The sequence below is a fragment of the Onychostoma macrolepis genome, chromosome 02 (assembly GCF_012432095.1).
Source record: "Onychostoma macrolepis isolate SWU-2019 chromosome 02, ASM1243209v1, whole genome shotgun sequence".
Taxonomy (NCBI): domain Eukaryota; kingdom Metazoa; phylum Chordata; class Actinopteri; order Cypriniformes; family Cyprinidae; genus Onychostoma; species Onychostoma macrolepis.
In genome coordinates this window covers 30824966-30841236 of record NC_081156.1, presented here as the reverse complement: position 1 = coordinate 30841236, position 16271 = coordinate 30824966, and the positions used below count along the sequence as shown (strand labels likewise).

General features: G+C 36.7%; 2 protein-coding genes across 2 annotated transcripts; both read left to right on the top strand.

Moving 5' to 3' along the window:
• The first annotated feature begins 61 nt into the window (after positions 1 to 61).
• Positions 62 to 8715, top strand: LOC131533181 (NACHT, LRR and PYD domains-containing protein 1 homolog). The gene is made up of 17 exons (XM_058765334.1): positions 62 to 176; positions 2252 to 2328; positions 2520 to 2567; positions 2682 to 2828; positions 2949 to 2969; positions 3254 to 3274; positions 3387 to 5079; positions 5324 to 5407; positions 5668 to 5835; positions 6618 to 6701; positions 6858 to 7025; positions 7114 to 7275; positions 7407 to 7487; positions 7570 to 7644; positions 7797 to 7949; positions 8176 to 8334; positions 8528 to 8715. The coding sequence occupies exons 3-17, from the start codon at positions 2555 to 2557 to the stop codon at positions 8598 to 8600; spliced, it is 3102 nt and encodes a 1033-aa protein (XP_058621317.1). The 5' UTR covers positions 62 to 176; positions 2252 to 2328; positions 2520 to 2554; the 3' UTR covers positions 8601 to 8715.
• Positions 8716 to 9159: 444 nt separating this feature from the next.
• Positions 9160 to 16009, top strand: LOC131533188 (uncharacterized). The gene is made up of 11 exons (XM_058765345.1): positions 9160 to 9313; positions 9462 to 9533; positions 10081 to 10137; positions 10580 to 10660; positions 10999 to 11148; positions 11249 to 11407; positions 14291 to 14371; positions 14468 to 14617; positions 14779 to 14937; positions 15046 to 15144; positions 15225 to 16009. Exons 1-11 carry the CDS (start codon positions 9288 to 9290, stop codon positions 15409 to 15411), a joined length of 1221 nt encoding a protein of 406 aa, XP_058621328.1. The 5' UTR covers positions 9160 to 9287; the 3' UTR covers positions 15412 to 16009.
• The last annotated feature ends 262 nt before the right edge of the window (positions 16010 to 16271 follow it).

Below are 16271 nucleotides of genomic sequence, written 5' to 3'. Positions count from 1 at the left end.
TGTGGTTTGTTTGGTTGTGTGCGTGAACACATTCGGTTTCAAAATAGACTACATGAGATAAGCCCAGATGTTGCTCATTCAAGGCGGGTCTCACTCGAAATGAAAAGGGAAAGTATTTTCCTCCCCGGAATCATCATTTCAGGACAAACGCTCAGGACTACACAGCGATGCTACAGGTAAATGATCCTGAAATGCGAACAAAACCTTTATAACGTTTAGAACAGCACATTTAGTAAACATTGTGACGTTTTTCTGTGGGCGGAGCTTAGGTGGAGGCAAAAAGATTCCACTGAGCGCTTCTCTAACGCTAGCTATGAAGTTTGTTAGTTTGTTTTTTTAACAATAACTGGAGAAATTCCGGTTTAACCTGCATATGTACAGTCACTCACTGTCCGGGACCGCGATTGTTATTTTAAAAGTTTAACCAGATTGGCCGACCCGCACGCTTGAACTCAAAGGATGGACGATCTGACAGGATCACCTCCGGTTGAGTGACTCCCATCTAACGTAACATGTAGGGTGAATTCGGGTAATCTGGGACACCTAAACTCCAGTGGGTTTATTTCCTGTTTTAATCAAATTTAGTCAACAGGACTTTTACTATAATTTTAGCATGGATGTCATGTGACAAATCACATGACTTCATGGGGGTGATTCCACAGAAAGGGGCGGGGCACTTGTCAATCAAGAAGCTCCCCTGGGAATTGCATGACAAGTCAATGACATAGGATTCTGACTAGATTAATGTTAAGGACATAAATCTGTCATAAATAAGACAATGTTCCTAATTGTTGTCCAATTATCTTTGTGATCTATTCAAGCAACAAAATATGTATTAAAGTGTTTAAAATGTGTTTTAGTTTTTTTTTCTTTCAAACATTTTTTTTGTTGTCCCACATTATCAAATATGATTGAGAATGTGGGACAGCATGCTTTGGGTAATCTGGGACAGTCTTCAAATGGGGGAAATATACAACGGTTCAAATCACTGAGCAGGAGGGGGATCTGCGCCCAGGCCAGTTCAAAATGTTCTGTTCACAAACGCACGGACACACACACACTAACCACCCACCCACCCATACACACATACCCCACACACACAGTCATTAAGTCAGCTAAAATATGAAAATATCCATGGCCTTTAATTAACTCAATGAAATGTATTACAAAATGCAATGGCACCACAGAGTCAGGAAAAGAGATGGCAATAGAAAGAGCGAGGAAGAGAGAGAGAGAGGCAAATAAGAGAAATATGAAGAAGCTAAACCAGTGGAATGAGAGTAGAATGAAGGGAGCTATTGGTGATGTTGTGTTTGGCATGCATAAAGTATGGTGAATATAGGCTTTTTTTAGGCCTAATACATATGTCCCAGATTATCAAATTCAGGCAGAATTGTTTTGGGGGGCACAAAAACACTTAATAGGTGTGGCACGTCTCATCTGGGCATAATATCTACATTATTTCTTATGGTTAGAAAACATCTTAGGGATTTCAGAAAAGTCTAATGTGTTCATCTAATGTGTTAGATAGATATCGAAATAAATCGCAGAAGTCGAAATTGCAAAAAAATGTCCCAGATTACCCGAATTCATCCTATAGTTAAGACAAACTCACCGTGTCTATCTAGTCACGAAGATGTGTATATATTCCAATTTCAGCAGGCAACTGTTTTTACAGCTACTTTATTATTCCAGCCACAGTTAATCACAACAATGTATATACAATTACAAATGATTAAGCATATAAATCGTTTGTTGTTTTACACACGCATCCATACATTATTTCAAACATTATTAGACGAGCCCATAACTACAAAATATAATACTTTATTGAACCTTTCCCAATAAGAAGTGTGCGCTGCAAAAGCGAGGATTTTTGACGATCGTTTCTGTCCAGTCCGCTTGTTTTATCGCGTTTAACCACAGCTGTAGTTACATTTAATCAACACAAATAAAAAGCGAAACTAAACTAATAAGTACCATGAGTTCGAAAAAATAAATCTAACAGCTCGTACTTTCGTTTCTTTTCAATTCTTTTGCTTCGAGAAAAGCTTGTTGTCAGCCATATAATTCAACCTAAGGTAGTAATTTACTCCATCCCGTTCTTCTTATGACAAAGGATGTAACGTTAGTCCTTAATTTTACTAGTTGTTCACGTGTAAATATTAGGCTACTGTTACTAGTGTAAAATCATAATAATTTAACACTAACGCATTCAAGAAGTGTTCTCTTTTTTGCCATTGTTTATAAGCTACTGGACGTTTATCACGGTTTTACCGACGTGACAGCTTTTGAAACTGGTTACCATGGTTAATACTTCTGAAGGAGGTAAGTAATTAACAAATAATTGTAATTGGTCTAGAAGGCCTATCTGACACATACTCATTACTAAATGGTAAACATGTTTCAGGAGAAAAATGGCAGCTGCTGGTACCTGCTGCTAAAGTATTGAAACAAAATAATTCTCTGTTCTCTTAATTGACATTGCATTTTTCATTACAGTTTCATTTCATTTTCAGATTACAGGAGTGCACTGATATACTGAAGACAGCAGATGGATATGTCAGGTAATTTACAGTCACATGAAACAGGCCAGTCAGATTAGGGCCATATAAATTTTGCTTTTAAAACTGTGGTTAAAAATAACATTAGTGACCTGTCTTTTCCTTTCTTTCCCACAGAAGACAAAAGAGGAACTGTGGGGTCTCAAAGTGCTGATGTCTCTCAAATCAGTATCACTGCCCAGAATAGAAGCCATATTTCAGCACCTGTGATACTAAATTCAACAGTCACCGGAAATATTAACATTGCTAATAATTACTTCACAGGTGTGTGAGCTTCCCTCTCTGTTGGTGGAAGTAGCAAAGCAAAACACAACTGTAATACAGCTAATATATTGTTATACATATCGTAATATTTAGTTTGAACTGTTATTGTGTTTGTTATAGGACCTGGAGATGAAGTCACAGGTTTGTGAATATGTACTTCAATTTGTGCTACCATATAAAATTATTGCTCATATTTGAGATAATGTGAAGTGGATAAAGTACATATAAGACAATATTTTTGGAATATTTTTTAATGTTAATCCCATAGTTGTTAATTCCACATGCATCTGAAGCAGAAACATTCAATTTGTAGTCAATAAAGTAGAAAAATGTTACTAAAAATGGACATGAAAAGGAATGAAACCTTATACTTTTTGTGATTATATGATTTCAAAATTTCAAAAGTTTTGTTTTTCCTATCGTAGGCCCTGGAACTCAAATCATAGGTATGTAAATGTATTTGTTTATACTACATTGTGAAATAATCATGATCTAACATTTTTTAATAAGACGGCTGTAGAAACACTTCTATGTTTTTTTTTTTTTTTTATATACCAGATACAAGCTCATTAATCGCAGAATACAAGCAGTTCCTGCTGTCCGAGTATGCCTACATTACAGAATACACCTCCCGTGCTGGTGAAGAGGTGTTGCTTAATGACCGTTACATTGACCCACTGATTGTTCAGAAACACAGAGAAAAGAAAGAGCGAGAAAATGAAATGCGCTCTAGAGGGAAAAGATTCTTCAACACCAGAGAAACTAACCAAAGAAACAAAAACATCATGGTTGGTCAGCTTTTCGGCCCAGAGAATGGCTCCAAAAAAGTGACTCGAAAATCTGTAATTCTCCAAGGTGATTCTGGAAGTGGGAAATCAGTCACTGCGCAAAAGGTTGTACTGGATTGGGCCTCTGGAGAGCTTTACTCTACACTCTTTGATGTAGTATTTCATCTGCGATGCAAAGAGCTCAATGGTCTTTCTGATGAGATGAGCCTGGTTGATCTCTTGGACTGTAGTTTAACTGCAAATGAGATTGGTCAGATCTTAAAGGACATACCACAGAGGATCCTGTTCATCATTGATGGTTTTGATGAACTCATGCTTTCTGTAACCAAAGAGTCATTGCCTCCAAAACCAGACATCAAATCCCATCCACTGGCCATCGTTTGCTCTCTTCTGAAAGGTCGCATGATGAGAGAGTCCTTCCTGCTGGTTACTACGAGATCCTCTGCTGTAGACAAACTGGAGAACATTCTGAAAAAGCCACAGTGCTTTGTGGAGATCATGGGATTTTCTGAGAAAGGAGTGAGTGAATATTTCCGAAAGTTCTTTGAGGACGAAGAGTTTTCAAGTCAAGTGTATGAGCAGGTGAAGATACACGAGATGCTCTACACCGCTTGCTTCATCCCTGTCATCTGCTGGATTATCTGCACAATTTTCAAGAGAAAAGGAAAGGACAGAGTTGTAACAAGCGAGTTGACGACAACCACGTCCATATTTGTAGATTTTGTTTCCACACTCTTAAAGCATCACAGTAGTTTGAATCAGCATGAAGAGCTTGACCTCCTCAAGAACCTGGGTCAGATAGCGGAGAGTGGAACGCCGAAACGTCAAGTGCTGTTCTCTAGAAACGATCTTCCAAAGGCAATCTCAGATTTACCAAACATTCCCTTCCTATGCACGTTTCGTCAACAAGAGAGAACTTATCTGAAGGAGATGTTTGGGTTCTTGCACCTCAGCTTTCAGGAGTTCTTCACCGCTCTCTTCTACATGTTAACAGATGAGGCAGAGGCGAAAATAAAAGTCAAGGAGCTACTGGAATCAGCAGGCAATGGGAGGCGCAATGAGCATCTCTTACCTGTCATCCAATTCCTTTTTGGTCTCTCGAACAAGAAAGTGAGCCGTTTAATCCCGGGAGAACATCCAAAGTTGACAACAACCGTTATTCGCGCTCAGCTGGAGAAATGGATCAGCAAGGTTATAGAGAAGAACATCATGAATGCATTCTACATGAGTGATTTCATTCTTCATTGTCTGTATGAACTTCATGATAGGGACATACTGAAGAATGTCATGAAGCTGTGGGAACGCTCAGGTATTAACATACACTGGTCTTTGAAGGGGGTCGACTGTCAGGTTGTGATGTACTGCCTCCAGTATTCTTCACGCATTATTAGTATGGAAGTTAAATGCAATGCAAAAGATCTAAAGATGCTGCATCCTGCGCTTTGTAGGTGTACAACTTTATGGTAAGTGTTCTTCAATTGCATGCTCTTAGAAACATGAATATGGTGGTACTATTCATATCCCATTGGATTCACTGGTGATTCCAATGAATACCTTTACAGTAGTGTCCAAAAATATTACTGTTATTATATTACTAATGTTACTATCATATCATCTTCTAAAAACCTTTGCCATGTATTCTTATTATTGTTCTCTTTATTACATCAGAGGTTTGGTTTGCAACATGAAGACTTCTTTTTTTCGTAGGTTGTGTTTTGATTCAATTTCTGATGCTGATGTTGACCTCCTGACATCAGCCCTGGGGAGAAGAAAGAACGTGGGCTATTTGACGTAATGTTCTCTTTGTTGTGAATTATATGCTACCCTGCTTATATTTGTAAATGCAGCAATGTCATAGTTCTCCCAAGAATTAGTTAGACACTAAATGACCTGGTCAAACCATGATCTGGTAACTAATTTAACTCCTGCAATGTTGTGATAGATTATATGTTTTTTATATGTATGCATCCATCATAAATCCAGAAGGCAATAAGGACATGTTTTCATTGCTACAATATGATTAGTAACACAGTGTTGTGAATGCATTGCAGTATGGAGGATGGAGCCCTATCCGATGAAAGTGTGCAGAAGATCCTGAAAACCCTCAGTGGACAAACATCAGTGGGTAACATTCGACTGGTGGTGAGGAGCATCAGCAATGCCAATGTTGATTTAACTATGAACTTCCTTTTAAAAGAGATGATGGGAAGAAGTTTCAGGTAAACCAAACACAATGACATGCAACAAACAGGCAGTCGACAGTGCATGAACATCAAAGTTTATGGTTTTACTGTATTTAAATATAGGCAAATTTGTACATAAATATTGGGAATATATGCAGAAATTTACATTAATTACATGAAGTAAAGCTTTATTTATATAGCACCTTGTTTACAAAGTGCTTTAAAGAAGAGAAATTAATGTGCATTCACAAAGAAATAATGGGGGGAAAAAACAAGATAAAACAAAATACAACAAAGTAAATCATTGTCAGAAGGGGTGAGAATGAATATCACATACTTTACAGATGATTATGAGGTGATAATATGCTGTTTTAGTTTTTTTTTAAAAAAGAAGGTCACTATCAAACATTCCTAAGTTCTTGACCTGATTACTGGCTTTTAGTGATAGAGAGTCATGATATGGAACAATAGATGTTCTCTGGGCATCATAACTGATAACAAGAACCTCTGTCTTATGTTTATTTAGCTGTAGAAAGATCATGTGTTTTAAATGCTGGTCACAACATTTCACAACTATTGGCTTATTTTTGTATAAATATTCCATATAGCCTCTTAAATAATGTGAGGTGATTAAACTACATACATTATAATTTAAAAAGATTTTACCCAGCACTGGGTTGTATTTAACCCAATATTTTTTAGAGTGTAGATTGTATAGTCATGTCATGTGCCCTAAAAACAAACAAACATAATCTTTTTACATCTGAAACCAGGACTTTTGTCCTGTAGATTAATCTTCATTTCATTTGATTTCACAGTGTATGTATTGCCAGTCAAGCAGAGAACATGGACAAGAGTCTTTGCTCAGAGTTCACTATGTCAAGCAAAAATAATTCTCTCTGGTAATTGAATTAATATTTATTTGATATTCATTCATTTATTAATTCTCAGTTCATTTAATTTATACACAAAAAATATAACATTATGTAACTAAAATAAGCCCTGGAAGATACGTTTGTTAATAGAAAATAATGAATAATTGCTCTTCCTCATTTCAGGTTTACTGTTGGGCACTCAGAAGGGCATCAGGGTGAAATATCAGAAAAACATGGTCTTTGTTATTATGAGGGTTTTTCAAAAATATCCTTTGGTCTTTGTCCTTTCTCTGCAATACCCATGACTGATTTCCTCAAGACTTCCCATAACCTCAGATGCTTCTCTAAGATGTTGGTATTCTCGTTCTACTTAGTAATTCTGATAATATCCCCATCCTTTTTTAACACATGACACTGGTGTCTGTGTATTTATTCCCAGGAAAATCACTGAGTTTGGTGTGAATGTGGAGGCACTACTGTCTTTCCTAAGCTGTGTTCCTGGTTTAACTGAGGTGGATATTCATTCCGAGTATCTCACAGATATTTGGGCTTCCAGGATTCTGTCCTACCTTCAAATCAATCCAAAGATTTCTCACATAAAGTAAGAGAAAATTATGTTTACTGTATCTCTCAATTTAGAGCTGATTTACATTTTGATTTCTTTGGCGTGTAAATTTACTTATTAAATTAAGTTGAGTAATTCAGACTTTTAACACATTTATGATCTTTTAGGTTTCATGTGAGCAATCTCATGATTAGTGATGAGGAAAGGGTCTGTTCAACATTTTCAGTCTCTAGAAAGCCATTTGAAGAGTAAGTCATCCTTTCTTTTTGTTTGACTTGATTCGTCGCTGGTTGCTTTTTCTAACTGTTGGTTCTGTAAAATCTGTTGCAGGTACAAGATGCATGTCAGTGAAAGGAAAAATCCCTCACTGAGTCTTGCAATGGACAGATGGGCTTATGATATTGCGTAAGAATTCATGCATGAAATATCCCATTGTCTTTTACCTTAACCACTTTAACCATTCCATGAAGTTTATTTTAAATTCAGGACAAAGCTCATAATGATTTCAAGTCCTACTGTGTGCACATTTACTGTATGAATATGAATATTTCGTTCAGATCTAGTAGCAATGGAGAGTTGGTACATTCCCATCGACTGGACAAACCGGCTCTGGTGAAGCTCAGCCTCAGTTTCCCTCCTCTTGAAGGGTCTAGTGTCAGTTGGGAGGTTCTATTCAAAAGACTTTACCACCTCATTCGGTTGACAGAACAGTGAGTTTGTGCTTATGGATGTATTATGAAAATTGAATGAATTAAACTGACTTCAGTTATAGTTATGTTGTAAAGTAAAAACTTATAAGAACATGAAGTCATAATAATTTTCAATAGGTATGTTTCATACAGGATGATGAACATAAAAAAAAATAAAATAAAAAATTCAGTGGCCAGGGGAGAGTCTAATGATACTCTAATGCATTGATTTGTTTTTTTTCATTAGATGCCCAGAGTTGAATGAGCATGTGGATTCTCTGCTGCTATTCCTTCACTCTGTTCCTGGTCTGAAGGAAGTAAAAGTTTGGCTAAGCAGCCTTATTGAGAGCTGGGCGGCTCGTCTGTTCACCCTCTTCCTGTCTTGTTCCAGCTTACTTCACTTGCAGTAAGAATAACCAAATGCATACAAAACGTTCAAAGAAGTACCATGATGCAAATACCTTTGTATATTAATATGGTAAACATTCAGTACCATGGTTACCATATGACACTATGGTACTGCCACAATGCATTTGTAAGGAAATGGTTTTTTTTCTTTCTGTACTAAAAACTAAACGCAATGATTTCTCTTTTGGTAGATTGAATACCAGTATGTATGTTATTAGTGATGTGGAGAGTCTGGGTATAATGAGAGCTGATGGAGTGAGGTAAAACATCTACTATAAACCTCAGTGCACTGTACTGTCTAGTAATCTAGGAATACATTACACAAGTTTTGTACATATTTTTGCTCCAATTTGCTATCTGGATTCAATGCTACATTGAAAAAAACTATTGGTGTAGAGACAATTTTCACTCAGAAATTGCTAGTAAATTTCACAACAGTTGCAAAGAAATGGCAAGTAACACATTGAATTAAACATGACGTTTTGAAGTTTTAAAGTTTTTTTTGTAGAATACTTTATAACGTTGTTTTCATTTGTCACACATGTCCTAGCAATTGTTTTTGTTTGTTGTTTTTTTGGAAAGTCTGGTCGTATGCGTGTATACAAATATACGGTCCCAGTGTTTTAAAATCTGTTCCAGTTTTAAAAGTTGTGTATTCCAGCATTTTACAGTTGTCTGTATTTTCCTTGAGCTTCTTGTAATGCTTTATAAGGTTGTGATGTTGCCTTAGATACTGGAAAAAAGCAACTGCTGTAATACTGTATCATTAGATTTCCAACAAGTCCGGACATTCTGGAAAAACATACATTTTTTTAAAGTTCTCCAAAGTATGACAAGAGTGTGTGTGATCTGCTCGCTGTCCTGCACTCGGTCTCTGGTCTGAAGGAACTGGATCTTATCTTCAGATTCTTGACTGTGGATGGAGCGTCCAGAGTCCTGGACCTCGTTCAGATGAACCCCAGCCTGACTGCATTAAAGTGAAAATTCACTTCACTCCTGTTTACACAGTACACACAGCTGGGTGTTTCAGTCTCTCAGAACAAACACAGCTGACATTGTGAATTTTCACATTGAACCCTGAATTTCATAATGACAAAAGCTCACCTTATTGTTTTTGTGGCTTAGTTTTTTGGCAGTTGAGCGGCCTGACACAAGTAGGGCGAACTTCAAGAAGGACGGCAGGAATGAATTCTTCAGGTAAAGCATTAGTGATTCCTGTATTCGAAATGACCTGCATCCATGAAGGCATGAGCCACTAACTAAAGCTTTACTAAAGAGCACATTTAAATTAGAAAGAGAGAGCTGAAGAACTAACTCCAACCCATCCCTCGTCATCCAGCGCCCCCTAGTGATGCTATTAAACAATAACATTAGTCCATAGCAAAATACACCACAGTAATAAAACTTTTAATTAACAACAGGTCATTAACAAACATGTTGAATGGATTTGTAGTTGTTTGAGAATTCAAATGAATATGGATGAAATATGAATATGTCAATTGAAAGGTTTTATGACGATTACAGCCATTTGATCTACAGTAGTCAAGTGGATCAAAAAAGTTCATCAAAGTTGTCCTAAGACAATAACACATTTTGGTTTTAGGTTTTAGGACAACTTTGATGAAAGGTTTTGATCCACTTCAAATGTTGACTACTATGATGAAGTTTAGACACAAATTTGACACAGATTTCACCATGCTTTTATTAACTGTTCAATGTAGCTATCTCTGTGGTTGTTTTTCAGCATCCATAGGACGAGTGAGAGTGAAGACAGTGATTCAGAAGGACTGAATGGTATTCGGTAAGTCTCTTATTGGATAACCCATTATACTTACATAATCTGACATCTGGTCTTTCAGAGTGAAACGCAAAATATAGTCTGGGGCTTGATTTTATTGATTGTAGAAAGTGGGCATTACATACCAGAAAGGAGTAAGATTTTAAGAGGAGATGGGATAAAAAATTAAAAGGGATTTGTGATTATCATCTGAAAAGGAAAAAGAAAAATGGCATGGTTTATGAAAATATGCACAAGTCTCAGTCTGCAGGACAGATGTCAGATGACAGTGATGAAGATGGCATGTTCTCACATCTCAGTGACTGCAGCGATGAAATCAAGTGATGATCATAAACTTAATATTTATGACACTTGTTAGAATCATTACTTTTGTCTACAACATCATACTGTGATCAGTTAAGTCTGCTAAGACTTCTAACACAGGCTATGTGTTTTTCATCTGAAGTGATTCTTATGAACTGGAGAATGTGGAGCGTATTCTCTGCTCGGATCTCAGGATGTGGAGAAGATTATCAGGGCAGTACAGGTAGAGAACACTGCATTTCTTAAACATAAACTGCCAAAAAACTCACTAGTTGATTCACTAGTTGATGAGTGTTCAGTTGTTTGGTATTTATATATTTATATATTGGAAGTTCTTCTAATATTTGTTGTTCAACAGATTTTTTTTTTTAATTGTGAGATGAGCCTATTTAGACCCAATAAGATCAGTTAGTAGTGGTCAAGAGGCAGTAAATTGTTAACACTATTCCCCAACATTTGTGTAGCAAATACAAACATTTTATTTCTTTGTTTTATGAATAATTTTTGTGTACAAATAGTGTAGTATTTGCAAGGTCAGCTGAATTTTTGTTTGTATTTCAGCTTGTTTTTGAAGTGCACCGGCTCCTGTCCCAGTACAAAGTCACTGTTCTCGAGCATAGAGCTCACCCTGTCTGAAAACTCAGATAAAACTAGCAGTGACTGGAAAAACTTCCTACAAGCGTACAACCGATGCAAAGGGATCTCTATAATGTAAAAATGATTATTGCATACTTAATATTCATGAAACTGAATATTATGTCAATAACATTGTTTGTTAACTGAATATGAATAATTTTCCATGCAATAACAGAAGTCCTACATTTGAGGAGAGTGTGGATGCTCTGCTGTTGTCCCTGCACTCTGTGTCTGGTCTGAACAAGGTGCAATTGATGACGGACAGCCTGACTGAGAACTTGGCTGCAAAGATCCTCTTCATGTGTCACACATGGCCCAGTCTCCATAACATCTGGTATGATAAACTAAAGAGACCAGTCTGAATATTCTCCTAGAGAAGTGTGGTAGGCTTTGTGTTTCACATGGAAAAAGGTAAAACATCCATGTTTAAAAAGTGTAAGTGATCAAATTATTTACAGAAATGTTTCAAAAGCATGTATGATATGTCAATGCAATTTTTTATACTTAGGCAAGAATGAGAAATACTCATTTACATTTGAAATTTGAGATGAAAACTAAGTGATTAGGTAAACCCAAAGAAAACAAAACAAACAATAATGGGATAAAATCCACAATTATATTACAGTCTAGATGTATAGACTTAAAAACATTCTATGCATACATTTTTGAGGCAGTATCAGACATATGTAGATTTCACTCTGTGTGTGAAGATCAAATGGTAGTATATGTATCTGCATTTAGCTGAGGCTATGTGTCAGTGTAATTGAGCTCCAAACAAAGGCAAGGAAGTTTTACAATTGTGATGCAAATTTGGTCCTGTTGTAACACGGAGCCAGCATGAGAATGTGAGTATGAGGTGTGATTTGGCTCAAAATACTTCAACACCAATGTTTTTTGTTAAGGAGCATGATAAGTGCAAAGTTCAGAGGTATTGCATCCTGCGGTGAGGAAAGCACTTTCATTGTTAAGACAATTGTGAAATCACACTGTGGCCACATGGCAATTCTATGCTGCTGTACATGGCTTAACTGCAGCTATATGGAAAATAGCTGAGTGTACCACTCAGGAGACAAACAAACTCAGCATAGACACACATACATTTTGAAATTGCTATACAATTCCAGTATTACAGTTATTCCAATTTCACACAAGACACATGGTCTAGTATGCACATAGCATCTACAACCTTAAACCTAAGTGTTTCACACACTTACAGTAAAGCAGTCATGTGTTTTTTTAAAGACTAAACTCAACTAGTCTTTGTGCACATGTAGTTACGCAAACAACTATAATGTATGTTATATGTGCACAATATGTTTAGCACAATTACAGATTTGAAAATACAAGCAGGATCCTTGACATTGGGATGTTTACATATTAAACTCATTGCTATTAAGCTGCTAACTCACTAGCAAGTGAAGTCCGTAGCTGGAGGCCTTGCATGAACAATGCAGTTAACTCACTAAGAGTTTTACCTGAGGATGACTTGTTACATGTAAACCACTGATCTTTGACCTTAGAAAGTCAACCCCTTCCCAGTGACCAGCATTTTTCCTCTGTATGGCCTATTTTGTGACAGGAACTACAAAACCTGCTATCTTTGCCACAGGGTTGTTTGCGGTGTTCTCCTGGAGTTTGAGGATTTTCAAGCCTCTCTAATGCTTCCTTTACACCATGCGTTCTGGTCCATGACTCTGCGCTATTGCGGTGCTGCATCACCTTAAGAACTGAAATCGGCACACTTTTTTGAGCAGTAGCACATGCTTCTTCTGAACTAAATGATTGAAAATCATCACAGCAAATTACTTCCTCTATGAAGTGAACTTGCTTTTTTGCCCCATCGCTGTTAAGCATTTTGGGAGACATGAACTCTTATGCATTTAGCTTAGCCTTAAGATCTGCAATGATGCCCTTGTGATTTTTACACTTTTCACTCAGGGCTAACTGTTCAGCTAGTAATTTATCTCTGCCTCTGACTTTTGTACTTCTGCATTTTTAGAATGCAATTCTTTAGTTATCATCTATACTTGAAGACATCATTTGAACATTTCATCATCTGAACATCTAGTATCAATATATTCTTTCTTGAGTTTGCACAAGGTAGGCTCAACTTTTTTGCTCCATGAAGCAAACAATGCATCACTTTCATTAGAAATTTTCCCTTCCATCCCTGAGGAGATAATCTGAATGTTGTCGGATTGTACAGTAATGGGACTATTGAAGCTACTTACAACCTTCTAATATCTATATCATGCAAAATGGAGAATGAAAACATACTTACCCACTCCGTAGTCAGAAGGCCAACTTTAATCCATTCACAAGATCAACTGTGATCAGCACGATGTTGTAAAACTGTACTTTTCATGTCTATTACCACCCACTGTCACTTATACCAACGACGGAAATAAGCGCAGTTAGAATAGCTAAATATGTGGGAGAGTGTTGCTATTGAGTGACTATATTGTATTGCAATAGGTAGCACTTCAAAGTCAATGTTGAATCAAGACTAGTTAGTACATCATTTATAATTGAAATGGTTCATTATGGTTACACTTGAATTGGTTACAAAATAGATGAAGGATGGTAAAACATAACTAGTTGATTGTACCCAACATATATGTAAAAAGTTGCCTGTGAGAGAGAGGGAGAAAGGGCAGAGCCCCAAAAGAGAGCTCCAGCAAAGAAAAGAGCCAGAGCAACAGTTACAATTTTCTTTTATCCCTTCCTTGACCATGTGACTAAAAACCAAACGTGTGAGATTCAAACTGACCAATCAGCAGATTACAGCTTCACCCACTGGGCAAAAGGTGTGACAGACCCCCGGTGTATACACATGTTGGCCTATAGGCCTGGATCACTATCAGCACCCTTGTGCCTTCAGGAATGCCAAATGGCCCTTTTGTTACTCAGGATAAGTTTGGGACAGGAAAGCAGGAGTCTTTGATTATTTTTGACCCTACAAAAGATAATTGTGACGACTGATTTTTTTTTAAATCAGAAGAGGTTGTATTATATCTCATTTCAAAATATCTGTTGTTTGCAGGATTCAGGCCATTTGACTAGATAGCAGTAGATGAAAATTATCATATTTTATTATAGAATTTTTTATTTTATTCTCTTATACCAGAAGATTAACTTAATGCAGGCAATGATCAGATATTAAAGTACATTAAAACATTTTTTTTTAAATGTCAGCCGTTTTTCTGTTGTCTGTCAGTTTGCAAGTGGAGTACAGTAAGAGATACAGTGAGCTCAATGTGTGTTCCACTCTCAGCATCACCAGAATCACAGACTCTACGTAAGTTTATCCCTAACTGTCCAATAAATTACACACATTTTTATATAATCATAGAAAAATGAACTTGTGACTTACCTAGTTGTCTTTTATTTCAAGCTTGACAGTTGACATTCAGTTGGCCCATGATAGCATGATTGAAATTTCTCCATCATTCATTTCATTCACATCACCATGTTCAGAGATCCCTAAACTGGATGGACGGGAACTCTTTGAAACTCTTGACATACTTAAAGATTTAGAAGAAGGGTAAGGATTCTGCCATTTCTTTTTGTATCTGAAAATGAATTGTTGGCTTGTAGCAAAACACCTGTTTCTTTATTTGAAAATATGCACTGTACATACTCATCATTTACCATGAGTAAACCCGATTTCAATCAAGCTGTCAAATTATTTTGCCCATAATTTAGATGTGAAGAGCATGAAGAGCTTGTGGGTGTTTTGATGTCCACCTTGCTCTCCGTTCCTGGTCTGCAGAAGGTCAGACTCAAGATCAGCCATCTAACGGAGAACTGGGTGAAAAGGATTCTGTCCTTAACTGAAATCTGTCCCAGTCTCCAGGAGATCAGGTATGAAGATGTTCCAATGGTTATAGGTGCTTGAATGTACTTTAAGTATTCCTTAAGAATACCTTTTAGAATCTAAAATTAAAATATATCTAATTGTTAATGTTTCAGATATGACTGCATAGAAAGTAGTGACTTGTTGTTGGAGGACATTGTGAGGATTCTGCAGAGCTCTCAGATGGATTCCGATTTCAAGATAATTATCACAGGGTTTGTCCTATAATCTTATTTAATCATTTATTAATGAATTGCACCTTATTTTCAGCAGCTGTTGTTCCTTCTCTTTAAAGAATTAAGCGCAGTAACGCAACAGATGGGTGCACTGAAATGATGGACACATCTGGATCATCATCTGCCTGCAATGAGAATCTGAAAATCACTTTCTGCCAGGACTCTTCTACAAGACTATTCACAACACATGAAATTGACAAAGATGACAACGACAGCACTGAAGAGGAAGACTTTTTCCTGCTTTAGGAAAGACTGTTTTTTTAACAAACACATTGACAAACAATGTTACTATTTTAAATTACATTTTTACTTTAAAAAGAAGTATACCTACGTAAACTGAATTGCATTTCATATCAAGCCCCACTAGTAGCCCCATTTTGACTCTGAAGTTCCCTCTGATGACCACTGGAGGGCCCCCTCTCCTGAATATTAAGTTATATTCTTTTCAGTACAATTCCCACAATCCCTCCCATGGCCTGATTACACAACATCTCTAGCCAATTTGTAGAGTATGTAAGCTCTGAACACACTCTTCTGTTTGGAAGTTTAGATTTTTTCCCTTAGCGCCCTCGATTCTGGTTTTCCCCGTTGTATGACTGCTTGCAGCTTAATGATGGGAGAAATTAACCTTTCCGAAGCTTCGAATCAATTAAACCAATTGCAAAATGATTCACTGTTTCGAAACATTTACGCTGGTGATGCCTGCTTGTCAAAACGGTCAATTCAACAAAAACTCATGCCAAAACATACATTAAAACAGCTTTTACAAACCTATTGCAAATGTTTTCTTGAAAGTATAATACATTAAATGCAATTAAAATAATAAAATACCATTAAATATGAAGTGTCTGTATAATGTTTTTTATTTTATTATTAATTTGCAGGGTTTGTTTTGATTGTTTCATGGAGAGCTTATCTAAGCAGGCCAGTGATAGACTATAGAGAATGGGAATGTGTCGTCACAGTGGGAATGCATTCTGGGAATTTAAGTCACGGGAGCTACAGCGGAGACTGAGTAGTAGTGAATGTAGACGTTTTATTTTATTTAATGTTTATATTATTTTACTTAAGATCGTGTTGCAGTGGTTTAGGCTTACTGTATCATC